General features: G+C 47.5%; 2 protein-coding genes across 4 annotated transcripts in view; one reads left to right on the forward strand and one right to left on the reverse strand.

The window, feature by feature from the left end:
- Window positions 1–14,679, forward strand: part of CDKL5 (cyclin dependent kinase like 5) — a 226,042-nt gene extending 211,363 nt beyond the window's left edge. For 2 of the 3 annotated variants that reach the window (XM_050777522.1, XM_050777524.1), the window contains 3 exons: window positions 6,802–6,885; window positions 11,478–11,660; window positions 14,480–14,679. In XM_050777522.1, the coding sequence (XP_050633479.1) occupies window positions 6,802–6,885; window positions 11,478–11,660; window positions 14,480–14,583 (371 nt within the window). In that variant the 3' untranslated portion in view covers window positions 14,584–14,679. The remainder of the gene's footprint in view (window positions 1–6,801; window positions 6,886–11,477; window positions 11,661–14,479) is intronic. The other variant, XM_050777521.1, reaches the window with a different exon arrangement.
- The window catches only part of RS1 (retinoschisin 1), a 30,473-nt gene continuing 10,523 nt past the window's right edge, over window positions 672–20,621 (reverse strand). Inside the window, exons 2-6 of the mRNA XM_050777525.1 lie at window positions 18,659–18,684; window positions 17,671–17,776; window positions 7,973–8,114; window positions 5,231–5,426; window positions 672–2,913 (exon numbers count right to left, since the gene is read on the reverse strand). Of these exons, the coding sequence (XP_050633482.1) occupies window positions 2,761–2,913; window positions 5,231–5,426; window positions 7,973–8,114; window positions 17,671–17,776; window positions 18,659–18,684 (623 nt within the window). The 3' untranslated portion in view covers window positions 672–2,760. The remainder of the gene's footprint in view (window positions 2,914–5,230; window positions 5,427–7,972; window positions 8,115–17,670; window positions 17,777–18,658; window positions 18,685–20,621) is intronic.

Raw genomic sequence — 20,621 nt, forward strand, 5'->3', positions numbered from 1 at the left:
AAAGATCCACAGAATGGGAGAAAATATTTGCAAATCATGTCCAATAAGGGAATTATACCTAGAATATACAAAGAATTCTTAAACTCAGTAAGTTGTAAGCCGATTTAAAATGGGCAGAGGATCTGAAAGACGTTTCTCCAAAGATGTACAAACGGCCAGTAAACACATGAAAAGATGTTCAACATCATTAGTCACTAGGGAAATGCAAATCAAAACCACAGTTGAGATGCAACTTCACACATTATGGGTATAGTCAAAGACAGACAGTACCAAGTGTTGCTGAGGATGTGGAGAAAGTGGAAACCTCCTACATTGCTGGTGAAAATGTAAAATGATGCAGCCACTTGGGATAATAGTTCCTCCAAAGATTAAACAAGAGTGTGTGTCCCAGCAGTTTTACTCCTAGGTGTATACCCGAGATAAATGAAAACATACATCCGCACAAAAACTTACACACAAATGTTCGTAGCAGCATTATTCATAATTGCTAAAGAGTGGAAACCCAAATCTCCATCAATGGATGAATGGATAAATAACAATGTGCTCTTGACATGATACTGAACAATGATGTTCAGCAATAAAAAGGAGTGATGTAGTGATACACATGTTACAACGTGGATGAACTTTAAAACACTATGCTAAGTTAAAGAAGCCAGTCACGAAATACCACATACTATATGATTTCATTTATGTAAAACGTCCAGAATTGGCCAATCTGTAGAGATAGTCGATTTGTGGTTGCAGAGGGCTTGTGGTGGCCAATGGGTTGGGGAGTGATGGCTGATGGTTGCAGGATTTCTCTTTGGGGTGATAAATTTTCTAAAATTGATCTAGTGATAATGGTTGCACAACTCTGAATATACCAAAAGTCATCAAATTGTACACTTTAAGTGGATACAAACTGTATGTGAACTTAATCTCAATAAAGCCGTGACAAAAGTTTCCAACATGAACAATTATTTGGAGAGCCTTTCTCCCTGCCTGTTTCCTCCTCTCCTTTTTGTCTGAACTGCACTGTCTTTACTCCTGTGTTTGATGTGCCCTTAACTCTTAGGATACTGCCATTTTGTCTGACAGTCCATGTCGTGACCAAATTCACCTTTCCAAATAAGGGTCTCTGTTCAGGCGTTTCTATCCAAAATAGATTTGTCCTGTGTCCTAAGGCCAGGGATGCGTTCTCCCCCCCGCCCCCCCGCCACCGCCGCCCCAACACCCTGTGTGATATGTTTATATTTGAGAGAAGATTGGGCAGGGAAAAGCATTTTCCGAAGTTCAAGCATACAGCATGGGGACTAGAAAGATGCTGGGTTGGATATAAAATAATTGAGCCCCCAACGCGCCAAGGAGGATGTTTGGGGCTTTTAGAAGGCTGCCTGTTCACAGAAAAGGTGAATGTGTTGTCCAGGACTGTGTTAGCGCGAGTCTAGTCACTTGGCTTGTCATTTGAAAACGAAAAGTAACTCGGAAATGAGCTGCTAGCGGAGACTACCCTGTGTCTGGGGCCAGGACAGTCTTTACAGCAGCCTCATTCTCTGATTCCACCACCTCCTCTCCATATACCGCTCCTGCCCCTCCCCCGTGTTTAACAGCCTTTTCCTGGGAGGGGCCTGGAATCTCAGGCTGGGCTGTAAGTGGCCAATGAGACCTCCCAATCTAAGGCGCCGCCTCTGGGAACGGAAAGCCAGGCCCATTCCTTCCCAGAGAGCTTTTCAGGAGCAGGCGCAGTTTGCGTATTGCAAGGCAGAGAGGGTGGAAGGGTGAGAATCTTTCAGGGAAAAGCCACATGGTCCTTTTTATGATGTGAGTCCTTCCCAGTTCCTGCGAAGCATGTAGCCAACTAATGAGCCTCCTCTGAGTAGCCAGTGGTAGCTCCTGGGCCAGCTGTTCTCGAACTATGTTTGGTTTGCTGGGAAATGGTAGCCCTAGGTAAAGGGCAATGGTACTGTGTTGTGGTCATTTAGGGTCCCTACATATACTTGGACGCGCAGCCTGTCCTGTGTGATCACCTAAATGGTGACCACAGACACAGGGAATTTGCTGGAATGGATTGCAGATTGGAGCTGCATGTATTGGGCACTCTGGACCCTCCCGAATCCCTGTGTTCATGAGGGTGGAAGCCCAGACCCGCCTTGAAGGTGGACACGAACTGCGAGTAGAGGAAACCCCTACCTTGGGCTTTTGGTCATCTGTCACGTATAGCCTCTCAGGACACTGGGATTCTCACCCACCACACTCATCCCTGCAATTCAGTCACCCTTGAGATCCTCAGCTGCCTCCCCCGGGCTCTGAAGTCCTCTTTGGCGATGATTTAGTGGAAAGTTAACTAGGAGGAACTGCTCCCTTCTGCATTCAAAGGCAGGCTTTAGGAAACTATGTTTTTGTCTTGAATGTGGTAAAGCACAGGAATTTTCAAATTATCAGGACTGCTTTGTGTTCCCCTGAGACTGCACCTTTCACAGTGTCACTGAGAAAAAATGAGCAGAAAATTACCCCTGCTGCTTAGGCTTTTGTAAGAAAATTGGTTTTCGGGACATTTTCTTTGTTCTGACTTTCTCTGGCCCTGAGTGGGGAATAAGTTCATTTTTATTTCATTGAAATCAGAAAGCTATATCTTAAAAAAAAAAAAAAATCTACCCAGCACTGCAGTTAAAATTGCTTTGCGAAATATAGCCCTGTCCATCCCAGTGGTATGTGAGGGGGTCCCCTACGGCCCCGCTCTGCGCCGGTCACCCCCCAGCAGGCGCCAAGCTGAGGCAGGCATCAGGCACACTTGCTGACGCACTCCAGCAGCTCCATCCGGATGGCAATGCGGACGTGCCAGCCCAGCGGGATGAGGCGAATGAAGCGGGAGATGATGGGGGGCCGCAGCAGGTTCTGAACCGTGGAGGTGCGGTCCGAGTTGCCATAGAAGACCTAGAGAGATGGAGGAAATCCTGTCACCATCACATCGGGGGAGGGAAAAGGAAGAAGGGTTCCTTTCTGGAGCTAGCCCCAACTTTTAACAATGGAAATGATTAGAAAGTGGTTAAAGCACAGAGAGTTTGCGGGTGCCCTCCAAAATCTGACCTTGAGTAATTGTCATCACACCTACATTCTCGGAACATCTGGAACTGCACCATCCAATACGGTGGCCACTAGCCAATATGTCTGTTTACACTTCAATTAATTAAAATTAGATAAAAAATTCAGTTCCTCGGTCACATGAACCACATTTCAAGTGGCCGCCATATTGGACAATGCAGATGTGAACATTTCCATCATCACAGAAAGCTGTATTGGAGGGTGCTGCTAGAAAATGCCTCTTGACTCATCGCTTTTGAGTTTTTATCCTTTGCATTTTGACATTTTGAAAAGGCCCACATCACACTTACATGTTCCAAAGGTATCCAAAGTAGGGCTGAAGTGAAAACGCGTGCTTGGCTCAGGAGTTGTAAGCCAAAACTTAAATGTGTGTTCCTATTTTGATACAAGTGACGAGTACCTTTTCAACTTGGAAAATGTTTTTTTAAAAAGACATAAAAACTTGGCCAGGCGCAGTGGCTCACGCCTGTAATCCCAGCACTTTGGAAGGCAGAGGCGGGCAGATCGTTTGAGGTCAGGAGTTCGAGACCAGCTTGGCCAACACACAGTGAAACCCCGTTTCTACTAAAAATACAAAAAAATTAGCCAGGTGCGGTAGCGGGCGCCTATAATCCCAGCTACTCTGGAGGCGGAGGCAGGAGAATTACTTGAACTCGGGAGGTGGAGGTTGCAGTGAGCTGAGATCATGCTATTGCACTCCAGCCTGTGCAACAGAGCGAGACTCCATCTCAAAAACAAAAGAAAAGAAAACAAAAAGACATAAAAACTCAAAGGAAGATTCTAGAAAGGGGAGGGTGGTGCCAGAGTAAAGAGAAAGGGGGTTTGCTTAATGTTTTTAAGGATGTAACGTAAAAACATGCTGCGGATGTTTGACGCTATTTCCAAAGAAATCATTCTTTGCCCTCTTACCAAAGTCATGGTGCTCTGCCTGATGCCACGAAGACATTTCATTTCCTTCTGGGATTATCTCCTGAAAATATCTGGCTGTTGCATTTGGCACCATCCATCCACAAAAAGGGAAGGGCCTGGTCTGCCATGTTCTTGCCTTTCTCCACAGTGGCACTGCCCCACACCACCCTCTCTGTTGCAGTTTGTCTTTGAACCTATTCAAGTCAAGAGCCAGGTGAAGAGAGGGGAGGGTGGAACAGGCTCTACCAGATTGCACAAGTGCAGGGGTGAAGTGCCTCTTTGCAAAGAACTTCCAAGGCCTTCAGAAGCACAGGGCTTGAAAAACTTCTTATGTCTTTTGGAGAAGCCAGCTAATAAGAATAAAAATGAAATGAAATGTCCAAGTATCAAGATGGTTTTTCCTATTGTGTTCAATAGGAACACAACCCATGAACGTCCTTGAAACAACCCATGAATGTCTTGCTGTATAAATTGTCATCAGAGACTTACAAAGCCTTCTGAATCTCAGCTGTACATGTCTACTTAACCGGATTAAATGTCAAAATTAGCCTGGGGAACTCCTTACTCTTAGGCAAAAGGATGTTTAACATTTCCAAAGAGCTAGTGAGTTTTTAATTCATTTTTATGCATAGCAAATATATATATAGTCAGAAGTCTACTGTGTTTAGTCTATGGTGAAGAAGACTTCGGTCTCAATCCACAAAGATTAATAGGATGTAGAGTTGCCCAAAGGTTTAAGTTCCTCTGTGTTTGTGCTGGTGAAGTCCTTTTAACCATTTAGCTAATGGGTAACTTGCTAGGTTCTCAAAAGGCTCCCCTCTGTCAGTCTCAAACAATAGGAGAGGCTACATCTATATAAACGGACGATTCTCTACCCACATCAATAACATCAGACAACACCCGTGAAGCAAAGTGCGTTCAATGATCCAGTGAGTTGAAATAGTCCAAATGGTCAGTCTTAAGAATTCAGGCAACTGCATACTGATATGGAAATTCAGATAAATTTTTTTTTGCACTTAAGAGTAGCACTCATTTGCAAACAAACTGTGCTGGGAACCAAGGCAAGCCCAGGAAAGAGAGCACAGCGCATTGTGGGGGAAAGCGCAGATGACCCACCATGCCGCGGAGTCAGTGCTCTGACAGAGGGCAGTGACAGGAGGGCAGTGACGGGAGTGCAGGGACAGGAGGGGAAGTCCCAGAGGGTGTGAGCTGAAGGTGGTTTGGGATAAGCCCAACTTACCCGGTTATTTCCAGTCTGGTCCTTATAGTAAATCCAGTTCAGGCGCTCATCGGTCCTGTACTGCACGCTGTACTTGGTCATCCACTCATCGATGTCACAGCGCCCCTGGGTAAGGATCCCTGAAATCACCTTGATCTCCTTCAGATCTATCTGTAACCACTGGCTACTGTCCTGGAACTTGGAGAGCCAGGCGCACCTGCCGAGAACATACCAAGTCACCGGGAGACTTCCCCTGTGCATGTCTGCAAAAAGCCGGCAGGTGCTGGCTTTCGAGGGGATGCCAACATCCGAAGAGCCCCCTGCCAAGCTCGGGCAGTCTGGGCTGCAGTCTGAGCCTTATCTCCTAGGAATGTCCAGCTTCTGTTGTACTTAACTTGCATCTCATTCTCCCTCTCCCTGCACCTCCACCTCCTGAGAAAAACTTTCCAGATTAATTTGTCAAAGAAATGCCTCAGAGTGTGGCTGAAATTGCCTTTGGGAGCAGTTGAACATGTCTGTCTGCAAAACATGCAGGTGCATGGCTGTTAGACCACCAGCCCCTGCCCTCTGCATGTGTCTCCCGGGGTGATTCTTTCTGCACATTTCACTCTCTTCACACCTATTTGTGTTTCCCTCAGATGGTGACATTCCTGCCTCATGCAGAGCACTGACCCATGTGGATCTAGAAGGGCTTTGACAAGCGTCAAGCCAGATAACCGTTGAAGCAACTAAATTTGTTTATTTTAGCTACATTCCTCATAAACTGTGGAAACCTATAGTAGTCCCCCCCCGCCACCTCCTTTTTTCCCTTTAATGTGTATTTTAATTAACTTTGTAGGACTTAAGCCCTGGGCCACCTTCCCTTCTTTTTCCAGACTTACTCCTTGGGTGGCTCCTGACTTTTCACTTCTGTCCCAGACCTTTCCTAAATCCCAAATCCAGAGAGTTCAGTTGCCAGCTAGAGGACTTCTGTATGCCTCTCAGCATCTCAGATGAAACACATCCCAACGTGAGCCCCTAAGTGCCCCCACCCCATCCCGCTTTCAGACCCCACGTCTCTGAGTAAACCCCATCCTCGCATGCATCCATGTCGGCCACCTGAGAACCATCCTGGGCCCCTCCTCTCCACCTCCAGCGCCCAATCCATCTATTGGCTCCATCTCCAAGTGCCTCAAATTCCTCTACTTCTGTCGGTCTCCACCGCCACCACTCTAGCCCATGCCCCCTCCTTTCTCGCCACACTTCCACTACTCTCCCTGGATTGCTCTGGCCCCACAGGAACCAGAGAACTTAAAACACAAATGTGCTTGCGATCGTCTTCGACTTAGAAATCTTTATCCGACAGAGTCTGCTAATCACCACCCGATACTCCCTTCCCATCCTCATTTGGTAATAGAACCCCTGAGTTTCATCTGGGCAAACGGCCGTCTGGCTAAGATGACATTGGTTAGTCTCCCTTGCAACTAGGTGGGGCCCCCTAACCAAACTCTGGTCAATGGGATGTGGGCAGAAGTGGCCAATAGAATATGTTTGTGTTCTTAAAGGCAAATCATGCACACTCTGCTGCTCTTTTGTTTCTCCCCACTAACTAGAATGTGGATGTGATGGTAGAAGAGAGAGACACCATTCTGGACCCCAAGATAGACGCTTCATGTTAAGGACGACAAAACAACAAGGTAGAGTCTGGGCCCCTCATGCCATCAAGCTGCCGTAACAACCCTAGACTGCTGAATGAAACTTTTTCTTTCTGAGACAGTCTTGCTGTGTTGCCCAGGCTGGTGTACAGTGGCGCACAATCTCGGCTCACTGCAACCTCTGCCTCCCAGGTTCAAGCAATTCTTCTGCCTCAGCCTCCCAAGTAGCTGGGATTATAGCCATCCGCCACCATGCCCAGCTAATTTTTGTATTTTTAGTAGAGATGAGGTTTCACCATGTTGACTAGGCTGGTCTTGAACGCCTGACCTCAGGTAATCTGCCCACCTCGGCTTCCCAAAGTGCTAGGATTACAGGCGTAAGCCACTGTGCCTGACTGATGAATGAAACTTTTAAGTGAGCAAGAAACACACTGCTATATTAAGTCACCATACTTTGGTGCTCTTTGTTACAATAGCACGAACCTGTATGCTAATTAATATGCACTCAGGGTCCTCCCATTATCCCTACAGTACGGATCAGTCACTAACATGGCTTCTAAGGTCCTGCACCATCTGACCTCTGCCTGCCTCTCCACCTTGTCTCACCTGTGCTTCAGCCTTGCTGCCCTCTTTATGTTCCCCATCTACACCCTGCAGGTATCATCCCAACTCAGGGCTTTTGCACCTGCTGTACCCCACGCCTCTTCCCCTCCCTCACCTGGCCAACTTCAAGTCACAGGTCAAATATGTTTTCCTTAGAAAGCCTTCCCTGGCTGCATGGATGAGGTCTTTCTTCCTTCATCTCTCCCGCAGCACTCATAAGTACATTCTGTGTCATTTGTTTATTAGAGAGACCTATTTTTTTTTTCTTTTTTGAGACAGGGTCTCACTCGGTCGTCCAGGCTGTAGTGCAGTGGTGTGATCTCGGCTCACTGTAACCTCCGCTTCCCAGGTTCAAGCAATTCCCCTGCCTCAGCCTCCTGAATAGCTGGGATTACAGGCACGTGCCACCACACCAGCTAATTTTTTGTGTTTTTAGTAGAGACGGGTTTCACTATATTGGCCAGGCTGGTAGAGAGGCCTATTTTTTAAAACAACACATGAAAAAAATCCCCTGGGCCCTGCTTACCCAAAGCCTTGACTGTTGAGCCGGGCCTTGTTTGCAGTCCACGAGGAATACCAGCCCACATACTGCTCCGGGTTAGAGCAGGTGATCTGGTCTGGTGTGACCTCCCCTGACTCGAAACCCAGGGGCTTGTGATATGGGCATTCTGGGAAAGGAAAAAGAATTCACATTGAAACACATATCTCAATACTCAACAAGCACCAGGTGACTGAAATAACAAAACAAACCCATCTGCTATGCGCTTCGGAGATGGAGAAGGCTTTACCTGTCTCTGTGGTTCACAATGGTTACAGCTGGGTCTTCAACGGTTCACTACTCATGCGAGAAAGGAATGAAGGATGAAGTAAAGGAATTGCCACAGAGACTCACAAGCTTTGTAAAACAGAGGGAAGTGGCTCTATGGCAACTTCACAAGGGGTGTGCGGAATTTTGAGAAATACTTCACCTCCTCCACCAACTTAGAGATCTAAAAACCAAGAGGTGCAGAGTAAAATACCATATTTAAATGCCATACATCTTTATTTCCCCCATTAACACAGATTTAGCCATCCTGCCTGATGACGTCAGGTCTCTCATTGTCCTTGGGCAGTAGATGATGCCAATTATAGGGACAAAACCACAGTGAGAGGCAAGAAGGGCGATTACGTATTGAGATATTGAGAGTGACTTCCTACTTGTAAATTGCAGTTTTCTCACCAGTCTAATTTAAAAAAAAAAAAATGGGTGAAATGTGCCTGGGGGACTGTTGAGTGAGAAATGGCTAAAAGGAACTGCTTTTTCCCAGTGGTAGTAGCCAAAGGTAGTTCTTCTGTGTTAATTGTCTCCTGCTTCCTCTCGTCTGTGTGTCCCCTCATAGTAAAAACAGTGTTGAGGTTGGGCGCTGTGGCTCACGCCTGTAATCCCAGCACTTTGAGAGGCCGAGGTGGGCGGATCACGAGGTCAAGAGATCGAGACCATCCTGGCCAACATGGTGAAACCCCGTCTCTACTAAAAATACAAAAATTAGCCGGGCATGGTGGTGTGTGCCTGTGGTTTGAGCTACTTGGGAGGCTGAGGCAGGAGAATTGCTTGAACCCAGGAGGTGGAGGTTGCAGTGAGCCAAGGTGGTGCCTGCAGTGGCAGGCACAGTTTTGAGTTACCTGGTCAGAGGCTGCCAGTTTTCAACCCAGTATTCATTCATTCTCCCCTTCTTTTTTTTTTTTTTTTTCTTTTGAGACAGGGTCTCGCCCTGTCCTAGGCTGGAGTGCAGTAGAGTGCAAGCGATCCTGCCACCTCAGCCTCCCCAGTAGCTGGGACCACAGGTGCACACCACCACACCCGGCTAATTTTTGTATTTTTTGTAGAGATGGGATTTTGCCATGTTGCCCAGGCTGGTCTCGAACTCCTGGGCTCAAGGGATCCACCCGCCTTGGCCTCCCAAGGCACTGGGGATTACAGATGTGAGCCATCATGCCCAGCCTCCCCTTCTTTTTGACTAAAGAGCTCCCCTTTTATTGGGAGCAGCAATGTAGCCAGCTGAATAAAGGGCCTTTCCCAACCTCCTTTGCAGTTAGAAGTGCCCACGTGACATAACTTCTGACCAATGAGATATAAAGACTGCCTGCTGGGATTTCTGGTCAGGTTTTGCTTTCCCCTTCTTTCTTCCTGTTGCCTAGACTACGTCTGATGGCTGGTGCGACAGTAGCCATTTTGCACCATGTGGGTAAGGCCAAGAGAACTGCAGAGGCCAAGTGCAGTGGCTCATGCCTGTAATCCCAGTGCTTTGGGAGGATCACTTGAGCCCAGGAGTTCAAGACCAGCCTGGGGCAACATAGGGAGACCCCATCTCGTGGCTCACACCTGTAGTTCCAGCTACCAGGGGAGGCTGAGGCAGGAGGATTGCTTGAGCCCAGGAGTCTGTGGCTGCAGTAAGCCATGATCACACCACTGCATTCCAGCCTGGGTGACAGACCCTGTCTCAACAAAACAAAAAACAAAAAAACAAAACTGCAGAGACCTCAGCCTTGATAACCTTAAGTATTATAACTCTCTACCCCTAATTTTTTTTTTTTACCATGTGAGTTAAAACTCCTAAATCAATAAGCCAGTATTTAGGGGGTCTTGTACTTATAACCAAACCCAGTTCGTAACTGAATTTCTACAGAAAACAAATGGCAAATGTATTTTCCTTTTTTTGTTAGAGACCCGGTCTCGCTGTGTCGCACAGGCTGGAGTGCCATGGTGCAGTCATAACTCTCTGCAATTCTAACTCCTGGGCTCAAGCTATCCTCCCACCTCATTCTCCTAGTTTTCTGATGATGAGTGATAAACTGCAATTAAGGCAAATCATAGTATTTTCTCCATCTGTAAATTTGAGTTCAGGTTGAAGGGCTGAACATATTCACTGAGGCACCATTACCTGTAACCATAAAACAAGGGCTGAAGTCTCTCTGGAGAATTTTTCAAAAGCCAGTAAAGTTGAATGAAACATGCTTGCAGAGATGGCCATGCCCTGTCCCCAGAGGCTAAAAACAGGCCAGCTTCAGGCCTCTAGCCAGGGAGGCTTAACTTCCTTTCTGCCCCAATGCACCAAAGGAATAGGCCCAATCCCACTAGTATCTGCAGCTCTGTGGGGCTGAGGGTGCGGGTAGAGAATTTGTAGTTTATTGAGTACTCAAGACTTTGGGAGTCTGTTACGATCATGTCAATTTCCGGGAGAGAGAAGAGGAGCACTTTGTGGGCCACTCAATCATGCCCTGTGTGGCGGGCGAATCATCAGGGGAGCTTATTAAGAATGCAGTGTCCAGGACTCCACCTCAGAGCAACTGCATTTTTAACAAGCTCGTTTTTGAAAGTGCACTTTGAAAACCTTGGCCTGCCAAGGAAGGCATTCTGTGGGCTGGAGATCCGGAGGACTGAGTGCCTGTGGACTCGAGGGCTCCTCCACCCCCGCGACACCCCTCCAGCTGGGAAGACAAGCCCAAGCGATCAGGAGGAGGGGCACAGGACCAGGTGGCAGGGATTTTTCATGGGCAAAATTCTAACCTTGGGTGTCTCTGAGGCCCCTCCACTTTGAGCATTTGATGACTGAACCTCCTTTTTTTTTTTTTTTTCCCCTCAGGGCCACCAGCTCTGAGGGAGTAGACAGAGGGGAAGGGAAAAAGCCAGTGCCACCTCTCCCAGTCACCTTATTCTTTGCACTTTGCTCTTCTTCGTCTGTTTCCCCTTCACATCTCTTTTGCCATTTCTTCCCAAATAGCCCATCTAACACTTGAGAGCGGTCTGTAGGCCTGCGGGTGTACCTGGCCAGGGCCAATGGCCTTGACAGCCTGGGAGGGCCTGTTGAGGCAGCGGAGAATGTGTGACTCACTGCGATCTAAAGACCCGTGTGTCCAGACATGGATGCTGTACTTACTCCCCAGGGAAGATGACAATCTCACTGTCACCTTGGCTTTAGCTGGTGTCTGGGAGCCGATGCCTGACTCCTAGGCCCCAAGCTTCATTCCACTGCCCTCTGAATATTTTCCAGGAGAAAATTTCCGCCGTGGTGACCCAAAGAAGCCTCACACTCCGTATGTCCCAGATGGAGCCCTTCATCGTCCAACCTCCAGTCCTGCTCCCTATCCAGTGCTCCAGGTCCGAGGCACTTCCATATTCCCAACACTCCAGGTCCGAGGCACTGATGCTTTCAGCTGCCTAACCCAGCAACCTGGTAAGCAGAGACTCTAGACCGGTGGGGCTCAGCCTGGGCTGCACCTCGGAATTGCCTGAGGAGCTGTAGAAATGCTGATGTTCGGGCCGCACCCCCAGGGATTCTGACATCATTAGCCTGGGCACTGGGACGAGGCTGCCGGTGATGGTAATGGTCAAGCAGGCTTGCATCCAGCCAATGACACCTGGGGTAGGGGCCCACCCTCTCAGCGTGCGTGCAGGCCAGCTGCTTAACCTCTCTGGGTCTCAGTCTCCTCATCTGTGAAATGGGGCATGATGTAGTACCTGTCTTCATAAAATTGCTGTAAGATTAAGTGAAAGTATTTGGAGATTGTAGAATTCGTAGAGCACAGTGTCTGGCCAAAAAGCACCAGGTACATGACATTGGTGAAGGTGAATTCGTGAGACTACATTGACACCTTTTTGAATTTTGCATGTTTTTCTGGCGAAGACTCAATAGGGAGGAAATCCAATGCCCCTCTATCCTACTCTGTTCTGTCCCCATTACCCTCCCCCCCTCCACCACCACAGCCCCCCGCCACACCCTCCAGAGAATGAGGCCAGCTTCATGTGACTAATGAATGGTTTCAGCTCTCCTTGCCCCAGGCAGGAGCAAGTGTGTGTGTGTGTGTGTGTGTGTGTGTGTGTGTGTGAGAGAGAGAGAGAGAGAGAGAGAGAGAGAGAGAGAGAGAGAGAGACAGAGACAGAGAGACAGAGAGAGGGATGTGAGAGAGAAACCTTGTCAAAAGCATCCCTCAGGCTTATGGACCTGGAAGATCTAGGCCTCACCAGGAATGAGCGCATTACCCAAGAGAAGGAGGTGACAGCCCCAGCTAAAGTAGCAGGGATATGGCGAGGGCCTGAGCGCAGCGGGGAGGGACCTGATTCCCCTGAGGGGCTGGACTGGGATGGGTCTGGGAGCCCTGAGCTCTGGGCATGCTCAGAAAACTTGGGAAGGTCCCTCAGACTAAGTTTGGCTCAGAGGGAGAGGAGCCACTCTCGAGACGTCCGCCTTCCAATGGGGCTGTGGCCAGGCTGCCCTCGCAAGCTCATGGGGGGTTCATGTAGTCTAAAGGGGGAGTAAAGACCTTCAAAAATCCTGTCCGCAGACTCCTCACAGGCCATTACAAGGGGGCAGTCCGGCTAGATTTCTCCTAACGTGGAAAAATAGAAAATGTGACATTTCCCACACTGTGTGTGCCCTGAAGAAGAGCACACTCCAGTTCTTTTATTGTGATTTTTCCTGACTCCTTCTTCTCCTTTCCTCTTCCTTCTGTGGGCCTGGTTGAGCTCTTTTCAGGTCCATATGTGGCCTGCAGGCCTTCCCTGAGGCCATCCCCTCCCGTCCACACCCCTCCGTCTGCCCCCCCACGCCTCAGCCTTCAGATCTCTGCCTGCCCTGAGCCGGCTGAGGGGCCCTGGTGCTACCTCCCCAGCACCCTCCCCACCTGTCACGCACCCCTCCTCCTCGGGCGTACTTCACTGCCATCTTCTCTTGCCTGCCTCCCTCCCCATTCTCCCCCCAGCTGAGCAGAATGCCCACAGGTGCTGGGCACTCTCTAGATATTGACTAGACAGATGGATGGAGGGATGAATTAACAAATGCCGTCGGCCCATCTTGGGTGCCCACTGGGGACGAGCATAGGAAATGGCATTTCGAAACAGGCAGCAGAGGCCTCAGGGAAGAAGTAGACACTGACTGTGACCTCTGGCCTAATCAAAAGAAACCATAAATTGAGTAGATGCTAGAAGGCAACCTCAATAATGTTGTGAAAGAATTAAGGGGCTCCAAGGCTGGGTGCAGCGGCTCACGCCTGTAATCCCAGCACTTTGGGAGGCTGAGGAGGGAGGATCACCTGAGGTCAGGAGTTCAAGACCAGCCTGGCCAACATGGTGAAACCCCATCTCTACTAAAAATACAAAAATTAGCCGAGTGCAGTGGTGGGTGCCTGTAATCCCAGCTACTTGGGAAGCTGAGACAGGAGAATCTGTTGAACCCAGGAGACAGAGGTTGCAGTGAGCCGAGATCGCGCCATTGCACTCCAGCTTGGGCAACAGAGCCAAAACCTGAGGGGACCCTTATCAGACACACACAGAATATGACCTTCCTGAGTTTTCTGCCCAGTGTCACTTTGTTATTGCAGCTATTAGACCTGTTTCTATACTCATTTCACCCTTAGGGAAAAGCCTACATCTTCTGTGGCTCAAATGGCTCTTCTGAGCCATGATGTGATCATTAGATAGATAAAGGCATGTTTGCAATATGTTGCCAGCCCAAGGCTGTGTATATTTCATATTCTAGCCTTTTTACTTTAGTGGCTAATTTCTGGGTTTGTAGGCAGGCTTATAAAGAATGCAAATCTAAAGAAACACAGAATTCAGGGACTTTCTTAACACAAGATTCCAGACAGATGTGAATAGTGTTATGCATAGATATTAGACTTGAATATATGTGACAATATAGTAGAGTACAGGAGAAAATATGTAGGATAATATTTCTGGAAGAATGGATTATAAGTTCAAACATCATATAGAAGAGAAAATCTAGAATCAAAATGAAGCGTTAGCAAACCAGTGGATTTATTATACTTTTGATAATTTCCCTACCCTATTTTTTGCTCTCAGAGTGCCGGGGTAATCTTGGCTCAACGGTGGAAAAGACAGAGCTTTTAGTATTTTTAATAGCATTAAAGTGAAGATTAGGAGGCCAGAATGCATGTGGCCTTCTGCTCCGTGGGGGGCCCGGGCATTAGCCAGAGTGCACCTGTTAGCACCTCCTGGCAGCTCTGAGTGACCCCGCCATCCTTCTGTGCTTTCCAGGGTTCTCTTTCTTCGTGAGACAGGCTATGAGGGAAGCCCTGATTCACAGGACCCAGACAAACGAAGCTGCGTTTCTGACACACCATGAGAATCTGCGGCACTGACGGGCAAGTGACTTTTGCAAGCCTGTGGCTGGTTCCAATGCCCTGAATCATCTATCTCATGGAGGAACCAATTAACACCAATGAATCAACCATTAACGCTGAGGTTGAGTTTTCCTTTCTGAAAATATCTGCGTTGTTAAGAACAAAAACCAGGGCCAGGTGCGGTGGCTCACGCCTGTAATCCCAGCACTTTGGGAGGCCGAGCGGGCAGATTGCCTGAGCTCAGGAGTTCGAGACCAGCCTGGGCAACACAGTGAAACCCCCGTCTCTACTAAAATACAAAAAAAAATCAGCTGGGCCTGGCAGTGCGCACCTGTAGTCCCAGCTACTCGGGAGACTGAGGCAGGAGAATTGCTTGAACCTGGGAGATGGAGGTTGCAGTGAGCCGAGATCACGCTACTGCACTCCAGCCTAGAAGACAGAGCGAGATTCCGTCTCAAAAAAAGAAAAAAGAAAACAAAAACAATGGAGAGAGGAGAGCACTTAAGCTAAAAGAATTTCTAATTTTTGAACTTCAAGCTCATGACAGCTGTATAGGGGAGACAGCTTTGGGGACCAGGGTCAACATCACATCCCTCAAACACATGACTCTTCTCTCCTTTTTTTGGGGGGGGGGGGACAGGGTCTCTGTCTGTTGCCCAGGCTGGAGTGCAGTGATATAACTATGGCTCACTGCAGCCTCAACCTCCTAGGCTCAAGCAATCCTCCCACCTTTGCCTCCTGAGTAGCTGGGACTACAGGCACATGCCACCATGCCCCCCATCCAGAGATGGGGTTTTGTCATGTTGCCCAGGCTGCACACGGCCCTTCTTGAAGTGTCAAACTTGATTGGGTCAATGAAGCCAATCCACATAAACAATGTCTTTTCAATTTCTTCTTACACAGAACTTAGTTGGAATGGAATTCCAGGAGGTCTCATGTCTCTAGTGAAAAGAACATTCGTTACCACTAAATGGTAAATTTCTCTAAGGTGGAGACAATGCCTTCATTTCTGTCTCCTTGTCAGTGCCTGACACATCATAGGCACATGTTGAAAGATGGGTGAATTGAGTTATAAATGGAATGAGGGTGCGTCAATATTGACTGAGTCAATCATACCAACATTTAATGGCTGCATGAGCTCATGCCATGGAGCCTGATGGGATGTCCCATAGGAAAAGCCCATCGGTTTCCTCACGATTAGGACCCCACAGTTCCCTTGGAAAACAAACTTAGTTCAGAAATGACTTCCCCTTCAGAAAATAGGAAAATCACGCAGTAGAAGCCATTGTACCCTACCCTCCCACACACACATTGCAATTTGCTTTGTTAATGCAAATTTAATGAAATAATGAAAAGAGCCTCACACACAGACACACAAACCTGTCTCTGGTGAAGCTATTATTAGGCAATTGTGTAAAGTAAATGAAGTGGCATGATACCATCATAACCCTGGAGAGGCAGCAAGGCCAGTTTCATGCAAAACAAGCTCTGAGCATGGAAAGGATTTAAGCATTGCAAATATTTGCAGGGACTGCCCAAGCCTCTGAAAATTGGATCTGCTCGCTCCCTCCTCAGAGTGTGAGCTCTTAGGAGGCTGGTAGAAAAGAAACCAACCTTTATTCAACAGTGTGCTAGTACCCCACAGGCTGCTTTAATGCCTCATCTTATTTATTCCTTGTTGACAACCCCGTAGAGCAGAGGTCAACAAACTATGACCCATGGGCCACATCTGGCCCTCTGCTTGTTTTGTAAATAAAGTTTTATTGGAACCCAGCCATGCTTGAGCATTTACATATTGTTTATGACTGCTTTCCAACACAAGGGCAGAATGGACTAGTTGTGACAGACTATTTGGTCCACAAAGCCACAAATATTTCCTTACTCCTCCTTTACAAAGTTTGCTGGGCCCTGTCTTAGACATAGGCCACATCAGCTACAGAACAAATTGGCCTGGAAATTTCAGAGGCTCCACAAAACACAGGTTTATTTTTCACTCAGGCGACTGGTCTACCGTCGGTAGGCAGGGGGTTCTGCTCCACGTGATCAGCCTGAGACCAGGTTGCAGGAAAAGCCACTATCTCAACAGGTGGCTTCATAGCAGGAAAGGGAGAGCCAGAGAGTTGAGTGCCAGCCCTTCAGTGCCATTTTGGAAGTGGCCTGCTCACTTTGGCTGGAGCTGTTTGGATGGCACCACCTGATTAATTACAAGGGGACTGGGCAATGGGAGGGAAGCATGTGGCTGTTTGGTGAACAAGCAGTATCCAGGCATGGTACTATCATCACCTCCATTGGACAGACAAGGAAAAAAGTGGCAGTCCCAGAGTTCAGATGTGACACAGCCAGGATTCCAGCCCTCATCTTCCTGGCTCTGGAGCCTGTGCTCTTTTCAAAATTCCAGGCTGACTAGCATTAATTTCTTTTCTTTCCCGTGTTTTTTTTTTTTTTTTTTTTTTTTTTTTTTTTTTTGAGACAGCCTCTTGCTCTGTAATCCAGGCCGGAGTGCAGTGGTACGAGATCACTACTCACTGCAACCTCCACCTCCCGGATTCAAGCAATGCTCCCACCTCAGCCTCCTGAATAGCTGGGACCACAGGTGCAAGCCACCACACCGGGATAATTTTTGTATTTTTAGTAAAGACAAGGTTTCACCGTGTTGCCCAGGTGAGTCTCAAACTCCTGAGCTCAAGCAGTCCACCCGCCTCGGTCTCCCAAAGTGCTGGGATTACAGGCGTGGGCCACTGCGCCCGTCCACCCGTTAATTTATTTTCAATCAGTCCCATTCATCGATTTCATTGAAAGTTAGGTCCCATCCTACCATCCCAACCTGGAGACATGGAGATCTAGGGAGCTGTTTCTGGACACTGACATCACGCCATGTGTTGAAGCAGGGACCAGTGTGAGATTCAAAGCTCAGAGGCCAACTGGAGAAAACCCACATTAACATAGGCTTAATAATAGTAATAAATAAATACACACAGCTACCATTCATCTTTCATTCTAAAGATGGGGGTGGCGTTCAGGAGGTTAATTCAGCCGAGTGGGAAAAAGGAAGAGAAATGGGGTGTTCCCAATGACTGTTCCATCCCAAGGACAGGGGATACTCACCTGGTATGCAGTCCAAGGAGGTGGCACCTGCAGACCACAGAGCATTGGGTCCTCCTTGGCAATCACACTTGCATGCTTTTTGGTACCAGGGGTCCTCGCCTTCATCCTGCATCCAACCAGAGAGGCAGGGCAGAAAAGTCATGGTCAAAGGCAACTGTGGTTGCCACCCCTGGAGTGATCACATTCATTCCTTATGCATCGTCTATAGCAGCTTTGCTGCAATGGCCAAATTGAGCTATTAATCCAGCCTTAATACAAGCAGCTACCACTCATCTTCGGTTCTAAATAAGTAAATGTCTGCCACCCTAGGCGACCAACTAATAATCTCACAGATACACCCATCTAGAGGGCACCGTTCACGCCATTATAGTGTCTTCAGGAGTTTGGGGAGCCCCAATCCAAGTTTAGACTCTTCACATCCCCTGGAAGTTCCTATGTGGAGATAGATTCAAGATTGTGCCATCTGATTGAAGACCGGCTTTACTTTCATTCTCTAATTCAAACACCAGTCGTGGAGCTTGCCTAGGTCAAATGTGCTACTGCCACCATCACCAAAAAAATACTTTATTTATTTTTTTTGAGACGGAGTCTCACTCTGTCGCCCAGGCTGGAGTGCAGTGGTGTGATCTTGGCTCACTGCAGCCTCTGCCTCCTGGGTTCAAGCGATTCTCTTGCCTCAGCCCCCTGAGTAGCTAGGATTACAGGTGTGTACCACCACACCTGGCTAATTTTTATATTTTTTAAGTAGAGACAGGGTTTCATCATGTTGGCCAGGCTGGTCTCGAACTCCTGACCTCAAGTGATCTGCCTGCCTCGGCCTCCCAAAGTGCTGGGATTACAGGCATGAGCCACCATGCCCAGCCAAAATATATTTCAAAATACATTTAAAAACAAACAAACAAAGTGATAGTCCTGTACGTTATTTTTGGTTGGGAAAATTTTCAAAACCACTATGCCTGTACATTCCAGCCTCCTTACCATTACATACCTCGGTAGACGATAATCCCAATGTGGCTAAAGCAAAAGGATGAGACAGAAAAAATCTAATTAATAAAAGAGAAATCCAACAGCATCACTCGTTACATGGAAAGGTGAAATAGAAATAGTCACATGAAAGCTACCAACACCTCTTCTGGAAGAAGTCATGGTAAGTAAATATCTGCCAGGAAAAACATCCCCAGATGCTAAGAAGCTGGGGACAGTAAAATTAAACAGAAAGAACAAGATCATCATTATAGGCCGGGCACAGTGACTCACACCTGTAATCCCAGCACTTTGGGAGGCCGAGGCGGGCCTATCACTTAGGCCAGGAGTTCGAGACCAGCCTGGGCACCATGACAAAACCCCGTCTCTACAAAAAATACAAAAATTAGCCAGGCATGGTGGCACATGCCTGTAATCCCAGCTACTCGGGAGGCTGAGGCACGAGAATCGTTTGAACCCAGGAGGCGGAGGTTGCACCACTGCACTCCAACCTGGGTGACAGAGTGAGACTCTGTCTCAAAAAAAAAAAAAAGATAATCATGGCTGGGTGCAGTGGCTCACGCCTGTATTCCCAACACTTTACAAGGCCAAGGCGGGTGGATCATGAGGTCAGGAGTTTGAGACCAGCCTGACCAACATGATGAAACCCCATCTCTACTAAAAATACAAAAATTAGCCAGGTGTGGTGGCATGCGCCTGTAATCCCAGCTACTCAAGAGGCTGAGGCAAGAGAATTGCTTGAACCCAGGAGGTGGAGGTTGCAGTGAGCCAAGATCGCTCCTCTGTACTCCAGCCTGGGTAACAGAGTAAAAAAATAAATTTTTTTTACTCTCAAAAAAATATAAAAAGATAATATTTTTGTTTGTTATAGAATTTTGGAAACTACATAATGTAGCAAAGTGGACAGGGCAGGGAGAGGAAAACACCTATATTTGTTACCACCAAAGCCAACACTCTTAACATTTTAGTATAAATATTTCCTGTAATTTTTCTATGTGTATTTTTAAATATATTTGAGAACCTACTATCTAAACAATGTTGTATCCTGCTTTCCCTTTCACTTAACAGTGTGAAGATTTTCTGTTGTCTGTCTTTCTTTCTTTCTTCCTTTTTTTTGAGACGGAGTTTCGCTCTTGTTGCCCAGGGTGGAATGCAATGGCGCGATCTTGGCTCATTGCAACCTCCGCCTTCTGGGTTCAAGCGATTCTCCTGCCTCAGCCTCCCAAGCAGCTGGGATTACAGGTGCCTGCCACCATGCCAGGCTAATTTTTTGTATTTTTAGTAGACACAGCGTTTCACTATGTTGGCCAGGCTGGTCTCGAACTCCTGACCTCAGGTGCTTCTCCTGCCTCATCCTCCCAAAGTGTTGGGATTACAGGCATGAGCCACCATGCCTGGCCCCAGGTTTTTCTTATTAAATCTTCATCATCATCACCACCATCATCATCCCTATTGCCTGCCCAATGTGCTATTCAGGAGCTGATTCCCAGGTCCCTCACTGTGCCACAATTCGATGATTTAGGATTCAGACATTGTTTAGAAATTATTTTATAGGTTTGTCTATAATGTACAGGAAATGTCAGGCCGCAATGAAAGTATAAGTACCATATACACAATGTGGGAAAATTGAAAGTGTGCAAAATTTAACATAAAACTGACATACAAACTCTCTTTATAGAAGCATGAATAAAGAGAATGAATTCACACTTTAACAGGTAAAGAGTTTGCATATATTAGCAGAAACTGATTGTTTAAAGCTTCACTGTCCAATGTAGTCGTGACTAGTCCCACGTGGTATTGGAATTTAATTAAAATTGGCCGGGCGTGGTAGCTCATGCCTGTAATCCTAGCACTTTGAGAGGCTGAGGCAGGCCGATCACTTGAGATCAGGAGTTCCAGACCAGCCTGGCCAACATGGTGAAACCCCGTCTCTACTAAAAATACAAAAATCAGCTGGGCGTGGTGGC

Source organism: Macaca thibetana, chromosome X (genome assembly GCF_024542745.1).
Source record: "Macaca thibetana thibetana isolate TM-01 chromosome X, ASM2454274v1, whole genome shotgun sequence".
NCBI lineage: Eukaryota > Metazoa > Chordata > Mammalia > Primates > Cercopithecidae > Macaca > Macaca thibetana.